The sequence below is a fragment of the Artemia franciscana genome, chromosome 2 (assembly GCF_032884065.1).
Source record: "Artemia franciscana chromosome 2, ASM3288406v1, whole genome shotgun sequence".
In the NCBI taxonomy this organism is placed as follows: Eukaryota; Metazoa; Arthropoda; class Branchiopoda; order Anostraca; family Artemiidae; genus Artemia; species Artemia franciscana.
Genome location: NC_088864.1, coordinates 44,014,606 through 44,041,856, shown reverse-complemented (window position 1 = coordinate 44,041,856; position 27,251 = coordinate 44,014,606). Strand labels below are relative to the sequence as shown.

The 27,251-nt window shown below is 34.7% G+C and overlaps 1 protein-coding gene across 1 annotated transcript in view; it reads right to left on the bottom strand.

The window, feature by feature from the left end:
- The window catches only part of LOC136042343 (forkhead box protein A2-like), a 42,009-nt gene that overhangs the window by 9,274 nt on the left and 5,484 nt on the right, over window positions 1–27,251 (bottom strand). The window contains exon 3 of the mRNA XM_065727313.1: window positions 6,038–6,200. Within this exon, the coding sequence (XP_065583385.1) occupies window positions 6,038–6,200 (163 nt within the window). The remainder of the gene's footprint in view (window positions 1–6,037; window positions 6,201–27,251) is intronic.

Sequence of the window (27,251 nt, the reverse complement as noted above, 5' to 3'; positions counted from 1 at the left end):
ATGGATCAATTATAGAAACTACCATTTTTCATTAAAATCTACGTTTTTGCAATAAAAGAACTACCTCCCACAGCACCAATATTGCACTGTAACCCTAAAATGTCCCTTTCAGTGGGATATAATAGATTAATCATTGGTTCTAAATCACTATGAACATAACCTGAGCCCAAAACGTACTTTTGAGGCTTCAGTCTTCTTCCCCCCCCCCCTCCATCCGCTACAATACTACGGATTAAAGTTAATCTCTATTTTCCGATATACATGCTTTTTGCATTACTAAATAAAAAAAGTGCTACTTTATATTCTGCTGTTTCGAAGGTTTTGGCCCCCCCCCCAGAAAAAAAATTCCTGCGTACGTGCGTGACTAATATCTATTCTTATAGAATATAATATCTATAGTAATATCTCAGTCTTCTAATAAATACCAAAAATTCGTCAATTTGGCCGGTAAAATGTTTGGCTAATAGTTTAATGAGAAAAAAGATGAAAATTTTCAAACCTGTTAGTTGTTGAAAAACAAAGTGCTGCAACTGCAACTCCCCTAACAATATGTTACTTGTATTGACATTTCTCAGTGAAAAAGCTGTTTGTATTTTTCTCTACTGTGACCATTTTCCCATTTCGGCCCTTGCTCGACAAGAAAGAAAAAAAATTACGTCTGTACCTGAACAGCGATTATTTGCACTACATTAAGTAGTAGCTTATATTAACCGCCTTTACGCACAGGCACACAGGGTGAAGTCTTGTTAAATGATAATCTTGGTGCGTGCAAATGGTATGCTTTGATTGTCTATGGTATTTTTCTCCTAAGCTGTGGAGTGTTGTGCCATCCCCACAGGCGTAGTTATTTCACCTTTAAACTATTTTGAAGAAGACGGCTATTTCAAAAGTTTGATCGAACGTTTTAGGAGAGAAGGTAGCTAAAGAGGGTATAGGAGGCAACCAGCAGCCCTCCAACCAATTCAAAATATGCCCCTCAACATGTTCTGAAAATCTAAACTTAAGCGCTCGGCCATTTCACCGGGGCTCTGGGAGGAGTTGTCAACCCGGGAGCCATAGTTATTTAACCTTAGGACTATTTTGAATAAAATGGCTATTTCAAAATTTTGATAGGATGCATTTCCGGTAAAACGGGCATAGGAGGGTAGGGATGTGGTTGCCCTCTAATCACTTTTTACTCTTAAAAAAGGCACTAGAGCTTTCAATTTGTAATCAAATGAGCCCCTTCCAAATTTTACACGATTAACCCTTCCATGTGAAGTACCTCTGGGAAAATAAATAAATAGGTGAAGCCCTATAGCTCTTTACTATAGGTAACGCTATAGCGTTGTCTCCGACTTAAACAGGTGAATAGAACCTTTTAATTTCCCTTCTAATGAACATCCAAACTTGTCCAGGGAGGAATACGAGGGGACATTTCTTGGGGGAGGGGTTCAACGGAGGGCAATTTTATAGGAAGCGGGGAATTTTTTACGGGGGGGAGAGAATTTTCTGGGAGCAAGTTTCCGCAAGGGGAAATTTCTGCAACGGAAATTTCTGCCCGGGGGGATTTTCTGTTGGTGAAATTTTCTAAGGGGAATTTTCTGTGGGGGGAATTTCTCAGGGTGGGGGGGGGGGGGTTTCCCGGGTTGAAAATGCCTAGCACCACATTATCTTTGCAAGAAATACAGGTTTCATATTATTTTCCATATGAAGATACAGTTTTTGCAAAAATCACATCTTATTTAACATTTTCTTTTTTTTACTTCCGAAAGGTAGTACATATAACAAGTACTTTTCAAGCGAACACTAAAATATTTCTCTATGATGTTTCCGTGCTCCAAAGTTGCGATAAAAAAAACAAAAAAAAAAACAAAAAAAACAAAGAAGATGAAGGAAGAGGAGAGTAAAAAAAAGGAGCCACATTGCCGCTTCTCATATGAAAAAGTGAATTTCCTTATTGCTCAAGATTGTAATTCTCCTATACAGGGTTTTTGGCTGTGACAATTCCAATGGTAAAGTTTTCATTTTATTTTATACCATCCTGGCAGTTTTTTAAAATTCCTGTTAATTTGGTTTCGCCATAAACTTTTGCCATCAGTCTACGATTCATTCAAAAAATAGTTGGTACTCTAGAATCAGCTTCAAAAGGCGAATTTTCCTTATTTGACAGTTTTTTTTTGGAAACAGGTTTTAAATTTTTGGTTACTAAAGGCTAGAGTTTGATCTTTACTAGATTGTGGTAAATGTCCAAACCATGATAAAAAAGAAAAACTATTTCAGGAAGGTAAATCTGTTTTATGCTTATTTTGGAGCAGAACTTTTGCAAGGGATAGTACCACTTGATTATCTGTCGATTAAACCGAGTTTAAAAAGATTTTCCTTATAAAACCCAGGAAATGAAGGCAGTAATGGTGTTTTAATGACCTTCAAGCACTGCCAAAGCCAATTGATAGTCGCTCGGCGAGGGCAGACTTAACAAGCGGAGTAAGGGGACTAAAAGCCTACGAACTGGGCTTTCTGTTTGTACATATATTATCTCGACTGCAGCAACAACTGTAACCTAGTAAATAGCGACTCACGGCCCATAGTAATCAGAACTTTGAAAACGCCTTTGGGGAGGAAAAAACTACATAGTGATAGAAAACTGCCATTTGAAGCTGATTTAAAGACAGCAACGATTATCTCGGTTAATCTTAATGGTAAAAAATTCAGTTTAAAGTAAATTTATAAGAATTTCGAAAAAGAGAATAAAACTTTAAAAATTGGCGTCAGATTGTAATGAAAAACACGCCATTGGAATCATCATGTCAAAAATCCTTAAAAGGAGAATTACCCCACCTGCTCATTTTGAAAAACATATAATCTTTTTGAGAAAAAAATCTCAAACCCTAGGCTATGAATCCTCTTCTTTTGTAGTTCCCTTTCCAACCCCCTCACTATGTTTCATAAATCGTCTGCTTGCTAGCGGAGCTAGTAGGCCACTGCAACATTACAAAGAGATGTTTAATGGATCAATTGAAAGCCCTTGATTATATCTACATGCCTTTTGTATATTCGCCTTTTATAAATGGTGCTTAGTACCACTTCTGGAGTTACAAGGCTGGGAGGCATAAAAATAGTTTAAATATGTTCATGGTTTCACCCCTTTAAAAGGAAGTTTGCAACGCTCTCTCATGTATACTAAGTTGAAACTTTCAGGACATATGGAGGGGGCAGTCAGACGATATCTGCACACAGGATATCAAAAGCCCGCATCAAAGTTGATCTCAAGAACGACTAATAGTTAAGCGTAACTTTCAGGAAGTGTCGTGGGGATGTGAAACTAAATCAAAAGATACTATTTGTAATTAGGTTGTCAAAAGGGGAGCGTCTATATTGATCTGCTCAAAATGTCCAGTCATAAAGACACTATTACTAAGCTTCAGAACCAAGAAAATCTCTAACGGAAACAAATCTGGTTGCATTAATCCTTTACTTCCAAATTTTTTTTTTGTATTTGTAGACAATAAGTCACTAAAGCTTTTATTGAGTTCTTTCGCAAAGTTACGGCGAAAATATAAATATTTAGCCATAACCTTTATTCTTATGCAGAAAAACGAAAGAAAATTTAAAAGCGTACTTTTTATTAAGCCATAATATAAATTCATTAAAAAATTTCCAAAACAGAAGTTTATCAAAAAAGCAAAGATCTACCTTAAACCAAAGACTATACTGAAAATAAATTCAAAATTGCTAAGATTTCCGGGACTAAATATAGATAGTAGTTTATATATAGATAATGTAGATAGTATTTTAGATAGTCAATCTGATTTTATTAGTTTTATTCAGTAATCTTGGTCATTATGATGATTTTCTCTCTTTTTTTGTTAATGTTATAACTCTAAAAAACACAATACTAGAAATAAAATCTGTTTAAAGTAAAGCCCAAATGACGCTGTAGCCTTTAAAAGGACTGGCACTAGGCGCTAGTTTTACGCCTGATTGCGGCAATTCTTGTTCGTTTTGGTCTCAGATATTCATTGATAGTGGTCTCTGTTTATTTAATATTGGAATTGTTATTTTATTTTAATTCTGCTCGTCTATAATGCAGATCTTTACTTTTCTTCGAAAAACTCCTAGTTTGGAATTTTTTTTTAAAACCGATATTAACAAAAGCTCATGTTAACCTCTGTAGTTCTTTCACCTAAGTTAGATAAAGATCTTTTTTATGAGGTCTATTGTTTATGTTTTTAAACCTAAAAACGAACAAAAATTAATTAAAAGAAGAGTTTTTTTTGTGATGGGAGTGAAGAGTGAAGTTGAAATTCAAAATAAATAAAAATTATTGTTTCACAGTATATGTGGCATATGTCTGCCACATATGCACTTTATGCCACATATGTGGCCACATATGTGGCACACAGTGCTTTACTGAAAACTGATCTTTCTTTGTTTATTTGGAGAATTAAACTTGTATATAAAAGTTTACTGATTTCGCGGCCAGTGAAAAATTCTTGAGAGCCTTACAAATTAGTCTTTTATTCCCAGCAGGCCGCTTGAGGACTTCTCTGCTCCCAACCCTGTTTTATTGCATCGATTTTGTGTTTTCAGTAAAATGCCAGTTTTTCAGAACTCTACAAGTATAAGGACATATCATGAACGAATTTATTTAGACTGATTTTACAGAAATATTTTATATAAACTAAGAAGAAATTATTATTGCTTGTTTTAAGTGTTAAATTTACTCTTTACTTTCATCACAAAAAACTGTTAAGAACTAGTTGTATATAAAAAAATACTTTCCTGTATGTATTTCAATCTTCCTTTCTGCTGAATAAAAATGACTACTACAGCTAGAAATGAATTTTTTTTTTCATATAATTTTATAATCAAGAGCATTTCAATCGACTATGCAATTACATAGAAGTATCACGTAGGAAGAAAAAAAGAATGATGTTCTGATGTGATAGTCGTAGTCCTGAGCTGCCTCGTAAAGCCGCTGCCAATAGCGACATGAATGTAAAAAATATTTTCAAAAATAAAGTTATATAAGAAAATCATTAAAGAAGAAAATATTTTTTCATCAAATATAATAAAATTGTATATAACTTTCTTTTTCTGACACCGAAAAGCTGGAAATCCGCTGAGACAAGAAATCAAAGTGTGAGGCGGTCATGATAAAAAATTCATTTTTTTCCGGTAACAAGAAAAGAGAATTATGCTTTTGCTATTAGTACATTTGGAAGCAAATCACTTTTTTAGAAAGCACTTTGGATTTCTTTTCTGATATTTTAAAGAAAATACTTTGAAGATTATGAGAACATTGGAAAGCCTATACAAAATAAAAGATTTCGAAGAATGTAAGAAAATAAAAAAGTTAAGAAAAGTAAACACAAAAAAAGTAAGATTTTTTACCACTTTGCGGTACAAGTCGAAAATATCAAGATCAAAGACCAGCACATTTGCTCGACTAGCAGTAGTAGCAGAGTTATAAAAGATACTACTTTAATAGGCTTTTCGGCTATTTTATCGAATATTAGACAGAAATCAACGACTGGCAATAGGGAAAACTATTTAAAGAAAAATGAAGAAAAAGAGAAAGGAAAATATCTGCTACAGTGTATAGCCAAACATAGATATATGGAAAAACTTAGGGCAGGTGGACAGGAAGGGTGTGCGAAAGCATAAGATCGCTGCCCTTCCCCCATTTCACTTCCTGGATAAAGGGCTAAACAACTAGAATGGACTGTCAATCTAACGTCACTTCGAAGTAAGAAAAAAAAGATTTCTGTAACAAAATGTGCAGCAAGAAAAACATTCTGGGTTAAATCTTTCTATCTGTGTAAGTTTAAGTTTGGTAATCAAGAAGATTATAAGCAATATTTTTTTTTTTTGAATTCTCATTAGAAAAAAAGTATGTTGAGTGTAGGGATGAAATACGAAGGTTTTGCCAGTTTTTGTGCAATTTCTTACGTTTCTTTTCGAATTCACCCTTGTTCGGAATTTCACCCTCCTCGCTTCCTGATTTGAGGGCTTTACAAAAGTGAATTGTTCTGCCCACCATATCATAACTTACCCAAGCTCCAGTTAGTTTCGATCCTGGTATCGCTAAAGTCCACAAGTGTCCTGCTCCCTTCCCAGATTTTGTGGATTTTCTAAAGTGTGGACTTATGGACAAATTATGACGGACTGAATTCTTCCACTTGTCGTCATCAGGTTTGAAATAAGGAAATTTGTCTCTGAAATTTCGATAGAAACAATATTTACTCACTCAAAAGCCACTTTCATACAAACAAAAAAAAGGGATGTATGTTTTTTAAAACAAAAGTATTTCTAAGTGGAAATTAGTAGGAAATTCAAAATGAAAACTGCTAAAAAATATAATCAGAGAATGAGCCATTGCAAAAAAAAGAAGAATACTTATAAAACTGGAAACTGAACCTTTTGTTTTCCAGCTCTGTCCGTGGCTTAAACATTGAATTGTTAATGCAACTATTTGACCAGGCGTCATTATGACTTATCATATTCAAGTATTGTATTTCATAGGGCAATGACGGAAAGTTATTAAATATAACAGGAAAGTTAATCAAATGAAAGTGAAGAGCGATATTAATACTTAGAACCCCAAGAAATTATTCTGTAGATGAAGGGGACTGACTTAACCATGTAAAGTATGTACATTTAATTATATTCAAGTTTCAAGACCACCATTATATAGGCTTCACGGCAAGAGGTATTGTAAAAACACCTCCAAAACTAAAGAAACAAGAGACAATGGCAGAAATGCAAAAATTTCCGTCTGTTACATGTGATGAAGTAAAAAAATGCATTTGTGAAATTAAAGGGACAAGGTCAACGGGCCTAGATGGGCTTTCTTTGCAACTAATACGAAAAGTACAACCAGCAATCATTGAGCCTCTTACGGTCCTTATAAACAGAAGCCTTGACGAAGGTATTTTCCCTACCAAACTAAAAGAATCCAAATTAATTCCACTTTTTAAAGGAGGAGATCCAACAGTAATTGATAACTATCGACCAATTAGCTTACTTCCAATTTTTTCGAAAATATATGAAAAGCTTGCTGCAAAAAGACTATATGAATACTTTGAAGCTAATAAAATTCTTTCTGATAAACAATATGGATTTCGGAAAAACAGATCCACTGAACTCGCAATTACGGATCTTATAATGAATATAAAATCGGCGCAAGATGATGGTTCATATTCTCTGGCGATTTTTCTAGATTTAACAAAAGCTTTTGATTGCGTTGATTTTGACATCCTTCTTGAAACATTAGAAGGATATGGGATAAAGTCGACGATGCTTGAATAGATTCAGTTATATTTATCAAATAGACGTTGTAAAATACTTGCTAATGGTATCTTATCAGATTCATTCGATGTAACTTGTGGGGTGCCCCAGGGATCAGTTCTTGGACCATTACTTTTTTTAATTTATGTGAATGAACTTTCGGCTGATATCCCCTTTGCATATATAATAAATTTTGCGGACGACACAGTACTATTTCTAACACATAAAAACCGTGAGCAACTAATTACAAACGCTGAAGTTTGCCTCCAGGCAGCAACCGAATTCTTTGAAGAGCGGTTGCTTTCCCTTAATACAAAAAAGACGAAGTATATCATTTTTAAACATGGAAATGACCCAGTTTACGATAGCAAGATAAATACGGCAGACCACGAAAAAATTGAAAGAGTTGACCACATTAAATATTTAGGTATAATAATTGATGAAAAGCTGGATTGGGTAATCCATATTAAATTTCTTTGTACGAAGCTGTCAAGAGCTGTTGGTATTCTCCATAGACTGAAATTTATTTTTCCCCATAAAATATTACTGATCCTATATTTTAGTCTATTCCACTCATATCTTTTATATGGAATAAGCATTTGGGCTTCAAATTATAAGTCAGAATGGAAGCAAGTTCAAATTCTTCAGAATAAAGCTATACGTGCAATTTGCAAGCTTGAGCCTCGTCAGAGTGTGAAGGCGTTTTTAATAAGACTTAAGATATTAAATGTGGCTCGACTTCGAGAAAAAAAGATTGCCGAAACTTTATATAAAGTAAGCACAAATACCGCACCTGAGTGGTTTATGTCAGTTTTTCGAAGGAATGACGAAATTCACCAACATGATACTCGGCATGCATCGCAACTAGTTACAGAAACGAGACGTCTCACGTCGTCTGGTTTTTCGATTAGATTTACCGGACCGAAAATATGGAATTATTTGCCAAATACTTTGAGAAATGCTAATAGCCTACCAGAGTTAAAAAGTAAGATTAAAAGCTTCTTAATGGAAAACATTGAATTAGATCCTAATTTCTTTTACCGATAGTTCTCTATGTTTTGTTTTATTAATTTACATTTATTTTCTTTTCTTTTCCCTTCTTCTTCTTTTCTCTTCTTACCTTATAATTCTATTCTTGATGATTGAATGAATACTGTCACCCGTTACGGGCAGTGCTCTCTTAGGGTGTAGTTAGTTTATAGTGTGTGATTTTTTTTTTTTTTTTTTTTTTTTTTTTTTTTTTTTTGTTAATAAACGAATTGAATTGAATTACATGTGTAAAATAATTATTGTTAACTTTTTTGTTTGCCTAGAAACATAAAACTCACAGATAGTGAGTTTTATGTTTTAAACACATCTAAGCAAATAAGAAAATCTTAATCGTCCCCAAGCACATCCGGGGATATTAATTCGGAGGGAAGGATTTGCCCCCTAGATTTTATGCTCCCCCTAGATCTTATAAATTTCTTTTAAATTAATTGGAAAATGTATTTTTTTTTTGTATTTTCATTAAAAAAAATTGAAAAAAAAAACAACAAAAAAATCACCCCTTTCTAGATATTGGAAAACATTTCCCCCTACATTTTCGTGACTGAACACCACTGACCATATCTTCTGTAGCATTCATTCCACATGGAGGTTTGCTTTAGAAAAGTCCCTTATAATAAATGTTCAAACTTTGGGAATATAGAATACTAAAAAGTCAAATTTACAAAATAAATAATGAAATTACATCCACAATAGAAATAAATTATCATGTATATGAGCAGGACTACTTCCCCCTTAACCCCGTTTTCTGCACAGGATTTTAACTAGTGCTTCCTCTGACACCATATTAGGTGCAACAAATACAGGCCTTGTCAGTTAGTATTTAAAAGGATTACATTCACTGGTTGCCTTTCGAAATATTTGAAACGAAACTTTAAGAGTCAATTTAAACCAAATTTGAACAAACAAGTCCTTTAATTCTCAAATCATTTTGAAAACGGATATGGAATTTATGGAATTTATTTTAGTGTCAAAGCTAGCTTCTTTTTCTAATCCGTTAAACGTCGGTAGTTTCCCGAAGAAAATATTAGATGGCGATTCGGATTCAGTAGAATTTTTCTTAAGCCACTAGGCATCACATACTCTTATGGTCCAAGTAAATGACCGCAAAAAACCGTCAGCTTTTCCATCCTTATCGTTCACAGTTACAAGACAGGAATTTCGCCCTGATTTGAAAGTTTTCCCTCTTTTGCTGGCTATTAAGGTTCTCCCAATTTTTCATTTTTGTAAAAGTTTTATCCAAAGCCACTAAAATAAAAAATATCGTTGCCCAATACCACAGACGAAAAAAGTCTCAGATCAGACTGTATCAAAATTTGGGTATGGAATCCCATTGATGTCGATCTGAAGATTTAGAATTTGTAGCAGAATTCACAGGTGATTTGGGGTAAATTTTGTAATGAAAGAGTGAATATGACGTTTTCAATGTGATTCAGGTTTTTCCATAGGTATTCCGTAGATTCCGTATTGCGTCTTGATGCGAAATTTGATGTCTGTTCAAGTAGAAACCCTAGTCGCACTGCACTTGTGTTAAGCACTCATTCTTGAATCATTGAGAATTGCGTCACAATAAGGCGTAAATAGGGTAGGACTGAGGTATGGAAGCTCTCAGCATCTATAGGATAATGACTAGGATGTTAAGCATTAACATTATTCTTTACTTCTATTTGAAAAACTTTAGAATTATATCCAATATATGCTCGTATTTACTATCATACTCAGGATAATACTAAATATGAAGGGTTACCTACATTGGCCCCTCAACCCCCGACCCTTGTTTAGCTTTTGTGTAAGAAGGCTAAGAGAGTAAAGGTGCAGTTATTGCATGACACGATAAAATGAGATTTTTTTTTAACATTGGAAAGCATGTTGCCACCGTCAGGTTCTAGTTCTTCACGCTTTAATTTGACTTTTTCGTTGTTTAAAAATTTAAATTCCTGACTGCAGCAACAGCTGCACCTTCATAAAGAGCGAACCATGACCATAGTGAACAATAGTTTAAACATATGTTTGGAAAAAAACGCTTGGTGAAATAATTGACTATTTCAGCTGATTAGTACATGGTAACTATTATTTTGAGTAATATTAATAGTAAAATATTATTGTTAAAAAAGAAATGTAGATATTTGGAAAAGTGCCTTAAACGCCCCAAAAATCGCGTCGGATCGAGATAAGAAATGATCCATTAGAATCATCATGGTCGAAGCAGAGACTTAAAACAAACAAAAATTTCTGCTTTGCGGCTTATGAAGCATATTTTTGAAAAACTGTTTAAAATAAACTGGCTTGTCATATTTCCCTATCGGTCTACTTGTAGAAATCTGAAAAAAAACAAGCGCTTTAATGAAAACTAAGCTTGCACGAATAATTCAGAGAATTATAAACGCGCAGTAAAATATTTTGATTTTATGGCAGGTAAAAGACTACTTAGAGCCTTATAAATTGGCCTTTTTTTTGTGGTTCACTTAAGAATTTTCTGAAATTCCAGTCCTGTTTTGTTGCGCTGGTAACATGTTTTCGTAAAATACTAGTTTTAAAGAATTCTACAAACGTAGAGAAATATCACGAGCCAATTTATTTTAAACTGTTTCTCAAAAATAACTAAAAAATTAAACTGTTTCTGATCCTCAATGCACATACCGTGAAGCAGTAATTTGGGCTCAATTTAAGCTTTAGTTTCTCTCTTTACTTTCTTAAAAAAATTCTGTTAAAAAAATCCTGTTAAAAACTGATTTTCTGCAATAGGAGTGTAGTTATCATACTCCCCTTTTAGTACCTATATTGCACTCTTAGTCTGAATATATGTCTCAAAACGAAGCTACGTCAGGTAGGAACGCCTGTAGGGGAGGAAGGGCACGGAGGCCCAGCCGCTCGAAATTCCAAGTTTTCCCAAATTTCTAGCACTTTTATACAAATTATCAAATAAAATCTTCTTTTTAATTATTGACACTCCTCCCCCCAAAAATGCACTGCGTACATGCCTGAGGTCAGGAGATCTATCTTCTCCATATTTACGCCATTGGCTTATTAGGACTAGTAAAGGTAAAGGTAAAGGATACGGCATTAGACTTTACAGTCCGTACCGGCGGTGCTGATCTCCGTTTCTTGGCCCTTCAGCCAGGAAGTGCAATGGGGGGTTGGGGGCAAGCCATCCTATTAGGACTGAGCTTTAGGCTGAATAATCCATTACTATCAACACGAAATAACCAGAAGATTCATTAATTAAACAAATGGTCGGAAAACCAGAAAAAAAACAAGATACCTTGAACCCTGTTTTTGATTGGTGCTTACGGACGTAACAGACAGCTAATTATCTAATGAAAATTCGAAAAGAGAGTGATTTTTAAAAAATATTATTAGAAAATGAGGTTTTCTATTGGTTGATTCGTTTGGTGTTTGTTGAACACGCTAAACAGAAATGGGCTTCAGTTTTCAGCCAAATCCCTAAAATAATAACTTATATTTGATACAGAATTTTCTTTTACTTGTAAGAAAATCCTATTCCCCTCTTTTCTACCTGTCATTAAAAAAGTTCCCATCCGAGTTTACTTCCTCTTATTTGAGGTAAGCAAACTCAGATTTCCTCATCGCATGACTTCCCCCCACGACCATGCAATAAATCACTCGACGATCAAAAAGCCAAATCTATGCTTGTATGAAGCGGTCATAACAGAATGTTTCGATTTGGTATCCATGGGGATCGAAATTAGCCTTTCCAGTGGGTTGTCGTTAATCACCAGGGCACACGTTGAAGGTCCCTTCAAAAATAATGGCATTTTATTTCCTTTGTGTAAATACTCATTCAGCTTTAATACTAAAGAGATGCTAACCAAATAGGTGTTAATTATAGGTTATAATTTTTAAGACAACCTATTACAAAATCTTATTTTTAATTAGTTTAACTTGGATAGCGTTTCAGTGCGAATAATAAAATAATGGGCCCAACGTAGTTGTAATTAATAAACAATTACGCTTAAATTCTTAAATTACACTTAAACCAACTTAAGTTAAAACAATAATCGTTATTTTCAAGCCTCTCACCTAAAACCTAAGAAAAAAAAACAACAAATAAAAACACTAAATTTCCGCTAAAAAAAAATCATGCAAATTTTCTTCCCCCTTAATAAATTCCTCCAGGGAAAGATCCTCTCCCGTAACCCCCGACCTCCCACCACCACAAATAATACCCCTTGAAAACGGCATTATGCTTTGTCAATAACTAACACTATATGTAAACAATGGGCAAAGTTCATAACTTGCAGCCCTTCCCTCGGGGACTGTGGGGGATTACGTCGTCCTCAAAGACATATTGATTTGGTTTTCGACAATGCCCAACGAAATGGCTATCTCAAAATTTTGATCCGGTGACTTTGGGAAAAAATGAGCGTGGGAGCCAACCCTCCAATTTCTTGGTCACTTAAAAAGGGCACTAGAGCTTTTAATTTCTGTTAGAACAAGCCATCTCACGACATTCTAGGACCACTGGGTTGATACAATCACCCCTGGGAAAAAAAAACCCAAATAAACACGCATTCGTGATCTTTCTTCTGTCGAAAAATGCAAAATCCCATATTTTTGCAGATAGGAGCTTGAAACCTCTACAGTATGGTTCTCTGATAAATGTGATGGTGTAATTTTCATTAAGGTTCTATGACTTTTAGGGGACGTATCCCCTTTTTTCGAAAATAAGGCAAATTTTCTCAGGCACTTAACTTTTATGGGTAAGACTAAACTTGATGAAGTTTATACATTTAAAATCAGCATAATAGTTTGATTCTTTTGGTGTATATATTGGTATCAAAATTCTGTTTTTAGAGTTTCGGCTACTATTGAGCCGGGGTGCTCCTTACTACCTACAGTTCGTTACCACGAACTGTTTGATGATAGCACTACATCACCCTTTTGTTTTTTCTGAAGTTCCAGTAAAAGTTGAACCAATTGAATACCACGGAATAGCTTAAGTTATTTATTAATTTAACAAAATGAATAAAGACAAAATCCAAAATAACGCTTATTCAGCAAGTAACTCCAATTACTTACAATAACTTGGTACATTGAACGCAGACTGGGCCTATACTAAACTCAGTACAAAACGCGAGCGAGAGGGAACAGTCGGTTAAACAATTGTGATTGATTTCTTCTTTGAAAAATGCACCAATGATATCCGTAATTTTTATAAATAGAATAAACTAAATAGGCAGATACTTGCGAAATTGTCAAGGGGAATGGCAATCCAGCATAATTCTTCACTGGAGAGGGGGGGGGGATTGTCTAAAAGATTTTTTTGGATAATTCTCTTTTATATTGCTAAACATTGAACTTGTTTTCACGCATCTTTGGTAGGCTATGCACGGTATTTTCTTGGACCACAATACTGTTAGATTTGATATTAAAAAGAAATAATAATATTGAAAAACGGACAAAAATTTTTGATAACACTGTAAAAACAAACTTTTTTTTGTGCCAATTTTATTTTACCATTGTTTGAATATTTTAACCATTTTATCCATTGTTTCAATATTTCGGCTTCATATCTGGAAGTGCTTATTGACGGAGAAAAAGAATAAAAGTAAAAACTTACGTTAAATAAAAGCTAAAAAAAGATATGTATTAATATGTCTATGTGAAATTGTTTGGGGAGTAAAAACATATTAAGAACCAACAATGAATATTCAGATATGTTTAATAGGTTTTACTCAATATTATATTTTATGACTGAATACTTGTCGAACAGCTCGTTGTAACGAACTGTAATTATGGAGCGACAATAGTAACCTAAACTCTAAAAAGTGGAATTTTGATATCAATAGACACATTAAAAGAATCAGCTTATTATGTTGATTCCAAATATATTAGACTAATCAAGTTTAGTGTTACCCGACAAAAGCTACAAGCCGGAGAAAATTTGTTTGAATGTTGAAAAAGGGGGAAAACACACTTCTAAAAGTCAAAGAGCCTTAATGAAAATACACAACGCGGAATTTTGCATTTTCTCCCAAATGAAAGATCATGCATGTGTTTATTAGTTTTTTTTTTTTTTCGGGGGTGACCGTATCGAAACAATGATCCTATGAGATCAAGAAAGGTTTCTTTCTAACGAAAATTAGAGGTTCTAGTGCCCTTTTTAAGTGACCAAAAAGATTCAAGGGAAACTAGCCTACCTCCCACGCCCCTTTTACCCCGAAATCATCCGATCAAAATTTTGATATAGTCATTTTCTTCGGCATAGTTGAAAGACCCAATATATTTTCCTTTAGGGTTAACATGTCCCCCACCCCCACATAGTATTTATTATTGGGAACTACGCAGACATTTTTTCGGGGGAGGATTTGTACTTGGGGTGAATTTGGGGAAATTACCGGGGGTTAATTTTCCAGAGGGAAATTTCACACTGGGGATTTGAGAGAATTCATATACGGATTAAATTTTTTGTCTTACTTTCTTTTTGCCAACTCAATTTTGCATGTGGAGACTTTGCGGAGGAATTATCCAGGGGAAATTTTCATGGGGTTCAGATTTCCGGGAAAAGATTTCAACGGAAGGGGGATTTCCGGAGTGACCAGAAAAACGATTAGAATTTAAAGTCTTTTTTCAAATGAAAGTATGCTAACTAGAATTTTTCAGGCTGAATCGTCCGCAAGAAATTTTACGAAGAGGGGGTGGGGGAATTTTCAGCGAGGATGGAATTATCCCGAGGAAATTTTACCAGGGGATGTATCTTACCTGAGAGGAATTTTCCACAGAGGAGATTCCCGTGAGGGAATTTTTCAAGGAGGGTCAACCAGATTTACTGGCATTATTTGAAAAACGATCAGAACTTAAATAAAGAAAACAAGGTTCAGTTATTTCAACTGAAAATAAGGAACGACATTAAAACTCAAAACAAACATAAATTATTTCATATATTAAGGGACTGTCCTCCTCATCAATACCTTGCTCTTTACACTAAAGTTTGAACATTTTATTAGTCTAGCATGTTAATCTTAGAAAAATTAAGGCAGATTTAAATTAGCTTAGCATAAAATACTACCTGTTTCACAGACAGGATTTCCTATTTTCTATCGTATTTTATAAAATCTAAGAAGTAGAGAAAATGCCTCTAGGATGGCCCAAAAAACACAAATTTATAATTCTTAAAAATCTTAATTCGATTGAGCAAGAAGAAATCTTTGAACCCTGAAATATGACAAGATCGAGGGGACGACCCGAAAAGCATCAATTCCCAGTGGCTGGAAATAAACAACCTTGACAACCAAGACAATCCGAGAAGGTAAAGCAAAGGGTATTGAAAAATTGTCTCAAATAATAAAAATAAAAACTGCAGAAGAAAGAAAAATGTTGCTAAAAAACTTGCAACACCAAAAATCAGAACGTGTCACTTTCGGTTAGAAGCTGCCACCTCCACAATTTCCAACGGAATTGGTTTGCCTTTTTTAGGACGTTACTTGCTCTTTAAAGAGTTCCACAAACGAATCCGAAACTTGAACTCATGTTTTTCCATGGCTTAATTTAACGTAAGTGATGATCGAACCATTTAAGTCGCTATGGTTTCAGCTTTAAAATAGCTAGATAAATTCATCATAAAACTATATACATATATATATATATATATATATATATATATATATATATATATATATATAATATATATATATATATATATATATATATATATATATATATATATATATATATATATATATATATATATATATATATATATATATATATATATATATATATATATATATATATATATATATATATATATATATATATATATATATATATATATATATATATATACCCGGCAAGCGGCAGGCTTCTATTCGTCGATTCTCACTGTCGCTTGTCTTCTAACCGCAGACAATTTGAGACAATTTGCCGTCTTTTCATACTGAGTCTTTTCAATGATATTTGGCTATTAAAGCAACTCCAATTTCTAACAACAATATCTACTAAGCTTCAAACTTTTGGTTTTTCGATTTTAAGGTTTTTGAATTGTTGTAATCCCTTGTTAAGACGTATACAAATATTTTTGCAATTACTAGTTTTTTGCTCTTTACGCAATTTAATCTCTTTTCATACTAAAGCTCTGTTCAAAGATATTTGATTATTCAAGCAAGTCCGATTTCTAACAATGATTTCTGCCAAGATTCAAACTTTTGGTTTTCTTGTTTAAGGTTTTTGAATTGTTATATTTCCTTGTTAAATTATATACAAATATTTTTGTAATCACCAGTTTTTTGCTCTTTACGCAATTTAATGTTGTTTCTTACTGTTTCTTTTCAAAGATTTTTGAGTATTGAATCAAATCCGAAATTTCTAAGAACGATTTCTACTAAGCTTCAAACTTTTGGTTTTCTTTTTTAAGCTTTTTTAAGGTTCCTTTTCAAAAGGCATACAAACATTTTTGCGATTACCAGTATATTGCTCTTTAAGCAATTAAATAAAAAAAAACATTTTTTTTAACTGAAAGTAAGGAGCGACATTAAAACTTAAAACGATCAGAAATTATTCCGTATATGAAAAGAGCTATTCCCTCCTCATCGCCCCGCTCTTTACGCTTAAGTTTGACTCTTTCTCTCAGCTCTACTTCTTAAAACAGAAAAAATAACTTTAGCGTAAAGAGCCGGGTGTTTAGGAGGGAACAGCCCCTTTAATATACGGATTAATTTCTGTTCGTTTTAAGTTTTAATGTCGCTCCTTACTTTCAGTTTAAAAAAACTTTTTTTATTTAATTTCTGAACGTTTTTGAATTAATACATGTTTTGGCTCTCCGCACATGAATAATTAAAACGAAATTTGCCTATTAATTTTTTTGGATCGGACGATTTTGAGAAAAAGGAGTGGGGGAGGCGGCCCAGTTGCCATCTAATTTTTTGGAGGAGGACAACTTTTCGATTACCCGTCCGTAAGTTAAAAATGTCTCATTTTTTTCTAATTTTTCCGAATTGACCCGCCCACTCCCCCAGAGAGAGCGGATCCGGTCCGGTTTTGTCAATAGCGTATCTAGGACATGTGCTTATTCTTCCCACCAAGTTTCATCACGATCTCTACACTCTAAGTGTTTTCTAAGATTTCCGGTTTCCCCCTCAGACTACCCTAATGTCACCGGAACCGCTGGGATTTAAAATAAGAGCTCTGAGACGCGAGGTCCTTCTAAATATCAAATTTTATTAGATCTGATCACCCGTTCATATGATAAAAATACCTCATTTTTTGTAATTTTTCCTGATTACCTCCTCCCCAACACCCCCAAAGAGAGCAAATCTGGTCTGGTTATGTCAACCACGTATCTAGGACTTGTGTTTATTCTTCCCACCTAGCACCACCACGATCTCCACACTCTAAGCGTTTTCTAAGATTTCCGGTTTCCTCAACCCACTCCCCCCAATGTCGTTAAGATTCTTTGAATTTTAGGGGTTGTTTTCCCCTATTTTACAAAATGAGGCAAATTTACTCAGGCTCGTAACTTTTGATGGGTAAGACTAAATTTGACAAAACTCATATATTTGAAATTAGTATAAAAACCCGATTCCTTTGATGTATCTGTTAGTATCAAAATTTGGTTTTCTAGAGTTTCGTTTACCATTGAGCCGGGTCGCTCCTTACTACAGTTCGTTACCATGAACTAATTGATAAAAGTTTAGTAAACAAATATAGACCCAATAATTTACTGGTAGAAGAAAGTAAATGAACGAATTACTAGACGGTCATATTTTGTTGAGAAAACATTATGAATGAATGTAATTTATAGCTTGAACATGTGACCAATGAGGAGGTGCGAAGACGGCTGAAGTCCCCCGACACAATCCTAAATAAACTCAAACGACAACAACTGCGATGGCTCGGGCATGTCAAGAGAATGGACCACGACCGTCTACCAAAAATCTCCCTCGAAGGAACCATAGACCACGAGGAAGACCTCACAAGAGGTGGATTGAAAACTTTGACCGAAAGCGCATCGTAGAGTTGACTCGAACTGCACACGATAGAACAACGTACCGAGCCCTAGTTCATGCCCTGTCAAAAGAAGTGGCCCCAAAACGTCCCGCGAGGATGGACGGCACTTAAGTAAGTAAAGTAATTGTATAGCTCCTACAGCATGGCTATGGAGCATAATAAAAAGAAAGAAAAAGAAAAAAGACACACATACAAAAACAGGAACAAATATGTACCAACTAAAAACGCAAATAAACCATACTTTTCAAAATGTAAACCTCTACAAGGGAAACTTTTTTCGACGACAACTTAAAATACAAATTATCAAGCTGAACGATTACGTAAAGGACTCATTAATACTGTTTTAATGCGGTGTTAGGTTACAAGACCATATAGGAAGACTCAGTAGAAACGGAAAAATAGCTCTCTAAATCTTGACTCAGTCTCACTTGGTACACCCTCATTTAAGTTTTATGATGGGAAAAATACTTATATATTTTAAATATTCAGCGTTTTAAAACGCTGAAACTTCAACTGTGGGTGCCTATTGGTCGGTTTCTTAGAAGTTCTTGGAAGATAAAAATCAAGAATGAAATGAAGAGTATTATGTATTTTTTAAGTTATGAATTTGTTTAATGTCAAGAGGCAAACGGAATAGATATGGAAAATTTCTACTGAATCACCGTTGCAGGAAAAACTATTTTTCACCATTTTACACAATTTTGAGGTAATTTCATGTTTTGACGACTGTTTCGTGAGCCTTTGAACCGATAGGGAGCATATAATATGCTTAAAGAGAACAGAAAGTAATAATTGGAAGGGCAGCGACAGTTTTTCTGGTACTAAAGCGTTTCGATCCGACAAATTGAGTGGGGTAATTGCATTGTCAGAATATCATCAACATCTTTGCTTAGGACCAGAAATATGTCCAAAAGGAGAGTGGGGGAGGCCCTTCCTCCCTTATGTTCTCAAAATTTTTGTTTTCTGGATGTTCCAATTTTTATCATAGATTCCCAAGGTTCTGCTTTTTTTTTTATTTTGCTCCAAACCCACGGAGCTGGCGCGAGATTGATTAAGGCCTGTTTCTTATTTTATACATAAATATCCTATATAGTTGGTAAAAAAAAATCAGCCCCTTTCACCCTGGAAAACAGTGACCACGCAAAAATCTCAAGATTTTTCAATATTCAGAAAATTCGGGGAAATATCTGGTATAATTTTTTTTCAACCCACTAACCCTACACAAAAGTATTGCAGGCTTGGATAATTGAATCCATGACAGGCAGTTCTGTCGCAAGCTTTGTTTGATTTTCTCACCTGGACTATTTTGATTGCTATCAATTTCCTACCTAATTTTCGCGTGCCTGACATGAGTCCATGGCTTCCGTGCTGTCTTCTCTACTCTCACGCGACCAACCAGAACGAATTGGTTTATTATTACAGTATCTGTTTGTAATCCCAAGATAATTATTACTGTTGAGAGGGTTCATTCCAGATTGATAATTAAATAAAAAAAACAAGTTTTTTCAAATGAAAGTAAGTAGCGACCTTAAAATTTAAAACGAACATCCCCTCCTCAATGCCTCGCTCTTTGCGCTGAAGTTTGACTCTTTGTCACAACTCTACTTTTTAAAACAATAAAAAACTTTAGTGTAAAGAGCGGGGCGTTGAGGAAAGGGCTGCCCCTTTCATATACGGAATAATTTCTTTTCGTTGTAAGTTTTAATGCCACTACTTAGGTTCAGTAAAAAATTATTATTTTTTTATTTAATTTAAGAAGGATTTAAAACTTGAACGAACATGGAAGGAAACTTGAAGATCTTAATGATAGAAATTTCTTGTATACTTCAAAGTGAGGTTTTTATTATTACAGTCTTATTTATATGTATTTTTCAAAAGTAAGCGTGTAGACAATTAATTTTTTTCTATTTTGAATGTTTGATTTATTTTATTTTTCGATTGAATATTCATTTCAATGAATTTATTTCAATGTTTTGTTTTTCGTTTTTTTTTAATATTTCGTTTTTCGTTAAGTGAATTGAAACGATTATACAGAATATCCAGAGGAAAGGAGAACAGTTCGCTAAAAAGCTGCTTTAAAAAACGCAAAAGTAAGAATTTTGTTCCAATTCTCTAAAAATGTCCCTTAATCACAAAGGTCATTTAATTAGATTAAATAACTCTTTTGAAAGTACTAAAACACTTTAGTGTAAAGAGTGAGGTATTGACAAGGGGGCGAACCCCCCTAATATACGGAATAATCAATGTTCGTTTTAATTTTTGATGCAGCTCCTTACTTTCAGCTGAAAAAACTTATTTTTTTTATTTAATTTCTGATCATTTGTTAAATAATGCTGGGAAATCCAGCATCCCCTTTATAGAATATCCCTTCCCCAATAAAAACTTCCTCCATAAATATATTCTCCAACGTAACCCCCTCCAATCAACATCCCCTCACTACCTAAAAAATCCCCCTTAAAACGCCTGTATACTTCCCAATAACCAATACTATGTCTAAGCAATGGGCAAGGTTCATTACTTGCAGTCCTTTCCCTGGAGACTAGTCATCCTCAAAGACACAGTAATACATTTTTCGACCATGTGAACAAAATAGTTATCCCAAAATTTGGATCAGGTGACTTCGGGAAAACTGAGTGTGGGAGGGGGCCTAATTGCGCCCTATTTTATTTGGTGACTAAAAAGGGAACTAGAACTTTTGATTTCCGCTATAATGAACCCTCCCATGATATTTGAGGACTACTGGGTCGATATGATCACCCCTGTGAGAAAAAAAAAACACTCACAAAAAAAAAAAATAAAAACGCATACATGATCTTTTTTCTGGCAAAAAAACAAAAAAACAAAAACAAAATTCCACATTTTCAAACAGTTCGTGGTAACGAACTGTAGTAAGCAGCAACCTGGCTCAATAGTAACTGAAACTCTAAAAAATGGAATTTTGATACCAATAGTTACATCAAAAGAGTTTCATTTTAATGCTGATTTTAAATATATAAGTTTCATCAAGATTAGTTTTACCCATCAAAAGTTACGAGCCTGAGAAAATTTGCCTCATTTTCGAAAATAGGGGGAAACCCCCCCTAAAGGTCATACAATCTTAACGAAAATAACACCGTCAGATTCAGCGTATCATAGAACCTTATTATAGAATTTTCAAGCTCCTATCTATAAAAATGTGGAATTCCGCGTCTTGTGCCAGAATACAGATCACGGATGCGTGTTTATTTGTTTTTTTTTGTTTGTATTTTTTCCCCCGGGAGTGATCGTATTGACTCAGTGGTCCTAGAATCTTGCAAGATGGCTCATTCTAACGGAGATGAAAAGTTCTAGTGCCCTTTTTAAGTGACCAAAACAATTGGAGGGTAACTAGGCCCCCTATCACGCCAATTATTTTCACAAAGTCACCGGATCAAAATTCTGAGATAGCCATTTTATTCACCCTAGTCGAGTAACTTTATAATTATGTCTTTAGGGGCAACTTACTCCCCCACACTCCCCGTGGGAGGGGCTACAAGTTACAAACTTTGACCAGTGCTTACATATAGTATTGGTTATTTGGAAGTGTACAGACGTTTTCAGGGGATTTGTAGGTTTGGTGGGGGGGGGGGGTTGAAAAGAGGGAGATATGTTGAGGGAAATTTCCTTGGAGGAATTTGTCGTGGGGAATAAAACTTTCATGAAGGGAGCGCAGGATTTTCTAGCATTATTTAAAAAAAAAAACAATGAAAAAATGAATATGAAAAATTTTTTCAAGTGAAAGTAAGGAGAAGCATTAAATCATTAAAGCATTAAAACGAATAGAAATTATTACGCACATGATGGGGTCACCTCCTCCTAATACCCCGCTCTTTACGCTAAAGTATTTTTAGTAATTTCAACTATTTATTCTACGGCTTTTGTGATTCAGGGGTCATTCTTAAGAAATTGGGACAAAATTTAAGCTTTAGTGTAAAGAGCGAGGTACTGACGAGGGGGTCAACCCCTCCATATACGTAATAAGAAACTACGATCGACTCAGTGGTCCTAGAATCTTGAGAGAGGGCTCATTGTAACGGAAATGAAAAGTTATAGTGCCTTTTTAAGTGACCAAAAAATTGGAGGGCACCTAGGCCCCCTCCCACGCTATTTGTTTTCCCAAAGTCACCGGTGCAAAATTTTGAGATAGCCATTTTATTCAGCGTAGTCAAAAACCTTATAACTATGTCTTTGGGGACGACTTACTCCCCCACAGTCCCCGTGGGAGGGGCTACAAGTTACAAACTTTGACCATTGCTTACATGTGGTAATGGTTATTTGGAAGTGTATTTACGTTTTTAGGGAGAGTTTTTGGTTGGGGGGAGGAATTGAGAAGAGAGGGATATGTTGGGGGAACCTTCCTTGGAGGAATTTGCAATGGGGGAAGAAAATTTTCATGAAGGGAGCGCAGGATTTTCTAGTTATTTAAAATAAAAACAAAAGAAAAAATAAATATGAAAAAGTTTTTCAACTGAAAGTAAGGAGCAGCATTAAAACTTAAAACGAACAGAAATGATTACGCATATGATGGGCTCACCTCCTCCTAATACCTCGGTTTTTACGCTAAAGTATTTTTAGTAATTTCAACGATTTATTCTACGGCTTTTGTGATGCAGGGGTCATTCTTAAGAAATCGGGACAAAACTTGAGCTTTAGTGTAAAGAGCGAGGTACTGACGAGGGGGTGAACCCCTTCATATACGTAATAAAAACATGAGAGTACAGAAGTTCGTTACGTAAGCTAATTTGTAAGTTACGTATATCTTTTACTAATTAAAACATTCGTAAAAAATTAAAAGTTCTAGTTGCCTTTTTAAGTAACCAAAAAATCGGAAGGCAACTAGGCCTCCTCCCCCGCTCCTTTTTTCTCAAAATCATTCAATCAAAACTATGAGAAAGCCATTTAGCCAAAAAATATAAATATACAGATTTCGTTTCAATTATTCATCTGCGGAAAGCCATAATCAAAAACGTTCGGAAATTAAATAAAAAAACACGTTTTTTAACGGAAAGTAACGAGCTACATTAAAACGAACAGAAATTACTTCGTATATGAAAGGGGCTGCTTCCTCCTCAACGCCCCACTCTTTACGCTAAAGTTTTTTACTGTTTTAAAAAGAAGAGTTAAGAGAAAGAGTCAAACTTTAGCGTAAAGAGTGGGGCGTTGAGGAGGAAGCAGCCCCTTTCATATACGACGTAATTTCTGTTCGTGAGTCGCTCCTTACTTTCCGTTAATTTTTTTTATTTTTTTATTTAATTGCAGATAGGAGCTTGAAACCTCTACAGCAGGATTTTCTGATACGCTGAATCTTATGGTGTGATTTTTATCAAGATTCTAAGACTTATAGGGTTTTTTCTCCGTTTTTCGAAAATAAGGCAAATTTTCTCAGATTCGTAACTTTTGATGGTTAAGACTAAAGTTGATGAAACTTACATGTTTGATATTAGCATAGCAATTCAATTCTTTTGGTGTATCCATTGGTAGAAAAAATTCATTTTTTAGAGTTCTGGTAGCTATAGAGCCGGGTCGCTCCTTACTTACACTTCGTTACCACGAACTGTTTGATAAAAACATTAGTATTTTGAAAAACATAGTAAAACTGACCACAGTGACAAATTTCAATGCATATCCAACAATCAAAGTTGAATATTCATGGGCATAGGTCTAAAGGCCCTTAAATCCGAAAGGAAACGTTTTGGTAATAATAAGATAGAATTATCTAATCGAGAGATCTTTTTCCATTAATCCTAGGTAAACGGAAAATCGGACAATGGATCCAGTCCCAAATTGAGAACTATATTATTGATGCATCATGGTCTCCTCGGTAGTTGTAGTATCATTTTTTTCCAAGTCTTTTTTTTTTTTAACCTGGACTAACGATACCAGAGAAACTACCATATTACAGGAAAAACGGTAATTTCAGGTGCATTCTACAGAATCATGTGCTTACTGGGACTAGGACACTGGTTGCAACTGCTGTAGAAACATCTACTCAGGAGGATCCTTAAATATATGTACTTACTGGGACTAAGACACTGGTTGCATTTGCCGTAGAAACATCTACTCAGTTGGATCCTTAAATATATGTGCTTAGTGGGACTAAGACACTGGTTGCAACTGCTTTAGAAACATCTACTCAGGTGGGTCCTTAAATATATGTGCTTAGTGGGACTAAGACACTGGTTGCAACTGCTGTAGAAACATCTACTCAGGTGGATCCTTAAATATATGTGCTTAGTGGGACTAAGACACTGGTTACAACTGCTGTAGAAACATCTACTCAGGTGGGTCCTCAAATATATGTGCTTAGTGGGACTAAGACACTGGTTGCAACTGCTTTAGAAACATCTACTCAGGTGGGTCCTTAAATATATGTGCTTAGTGGGACTAAGACACTGGTTGCAACTGCTGTAGAAACATCTACTCAGGTGGATCCTTAAATATATGTGCTTAGTGGGACTAAGACACTGGTTGCAACTGCTGTAGAAACATCTACTCAGGTGGGTCCTTAAATATATGTGCTTAGTGGGACTAAGACACTGGTTGCAACTGCTGTAGAAACATATACTCAGGTGGACTATCTGTCTTGGATTTTTCTACAATTAGCCATGACTTGATGTTCACAACTATTCCATTTTAATTCAAAAACCAACGGAAAAAAGCTCGACTACTATGTGGGATAGACCCTCATTATCTCTTAAACCAACAAATTTGGAAAAAAAAACCTGATCTATTTGAGCGACGTAAGATGTAATTATGTAGCCTGGTCATTTTTGCACACGCGTTGGAACGTCAAGAACACATTAGAACTTGAAGAACGCAAAGGACATATTAGAACATTAAGATGTTAAGAACACATCACGACATAAAATGACTCAGAATGCCATATCATATTTTAGTTCGCTTGTACAGTCTACATTACTCAATAAACTAAATGCCGACAATAGATGTGGAGTGGAGTATTCCTTTTGTAGGTATTTCTAATTTACAGCCTTACTCATTTTCTTCAATATTTAGATTTTTTTTCTAAATCAGCTAAAATTTTTTTCCTATTTCTTGCTAATTGGAACAACAATTTAGAGCCGAAATTCAAAGGTTTCCCCCTCCCCCGCATAAACAAGCATCCAGAAGTGGAAAAATTACCTTTGCAATACAAATAGAAAGACAATCACAAGATAGTAAAATAAATACATTCTTTTTTCAAATAAAATACAAAGCAGCGTAAAACTTTAGCTTTGAATTAAAATAAAACAAAAAACAAGTTTTTTCAACATAGAGTAAACAGAAACATTAAAGCTTAAAAAGAAAAGAAATTATTCTGAATATGTGGGGGCTGCCCCCTCCTCAATCCCTCGCTGTTTACGTTAACGTTGTAAAGTTCTTTAAGAATACTTCTCATTCCAATTCAACCGTCCATGTGTTTGAGCAGTTTTTATTAAAAAAAAATATGACAAAAAGTCTAGCTTAAGCGAAAAAATTGAGGGTCGGGGAAGGGGCAACTGCCCTAACATGTTGAACAGATTCTGTTCGTAATAAGTTTTAATGTTGCTCCTTACTTCCAGCTGAAAAAACTTGATTTTTTATTTAATTTCTGGTCTTCTTCCAAATCATGCTAGCGAATTGTGTAAAATTCTCCTCTAGAAATTGTTTTTGCTAACTCCCTTATCAGAGAAAATTCTCTTCGCGAGAAAATTTCCTGCTATCCTCCATAGAAAGTCTTCCTCCCCCATAAATAACAAAAGAAACTTCTGCATATAAACTCCCCCCCCCAAGAAAAAAATTAAATGTTGGCAATTGCTTACGTTACAGCCTTTTTCCCAGGGACTGTGGTGGGTTATGGCATCTCCAAAGGCTTAGTTATTGAGTTCAACTAAGTTGATTCAAATGGTTATCTCAAATTTTGATCGGATGTCTTTGAGGAAAAAAGAGGTGTAAGAGAGGAGCATCTTACTCTCTTATCTTTTTGGTTACGTAAGAAGGGTGCTATAGCTTTTGATTATCGTTCAATGGAGCCCTCTTACAATTTTTTTGGACCTTTGGTTCGAACTGAAGAAGAAACAAATAAACACGCAGCCTGATCTTTCTTCTGTAAAAAAGAATAAAAATTTAACATTTTCGAAGATAGGAGTTTGAAACCTCTACAATAAGCCTGATATTCTGAATTATATGTGACTTTCATTAAGATTGCTTGACTTTTGGGGGGTATCTCCCTTTGTAAAAATCAGGCTTATTTTCTCAGACTTGTAGCTTTTGATGGATAACATTAAAATTAACAAACTTTATATATTTGGAATTAGCATAATAAGACAATTCTTTCGGTGCATCTATTGCTATCAAAATTCAATTTTAGAGTTTTTCTAGCTTTTTGGGTGAGTCACTCTTTATTTACAGTTCCCTACCATAAACTGTTTGAAAAATTCACATTCTATATTAACTTTTAGTTATACTGTTTGTCTTTTAGATGAGAGTGTGAAAGGTATATGGAATTACAAGAAATTATTGGAGCATTGTAAAAAAAAGAAAAAAAAAAAAACATCTCAAGAATGTACCAGGGATAAGTGGTTTAAATGTTTATTGGGGTATCTCGACTACTCCAGGGGTTTTAGGGAAAAATTTCAGCTGAGGAAAATGTCTTATATATCAAATTTTGCTGGAGGATTAAGGAGGCCGGGGACCCTCCCATGATTTTTCCTGGTGCCCTCATTACATGTTTTTCTGTTTTTCACTCATTTTGTCCATTTGGTCAGTTATTGACGATTTTATTACATGATACCATCCCCCCCCAATATTTTGCTCTAGATTCACCTTTGCCCAATTTATTTCTCAAATACTGATGTTTAAGTATAAATTTCAGTCTTCAAAAGGATGTAGGTGCTAGCTTTTTGAAATTCCCCTGCTGTTGCGAGCATCTTTTTTTCAGAAAGCCATGTATTATAAAAGTAATGTTTGAA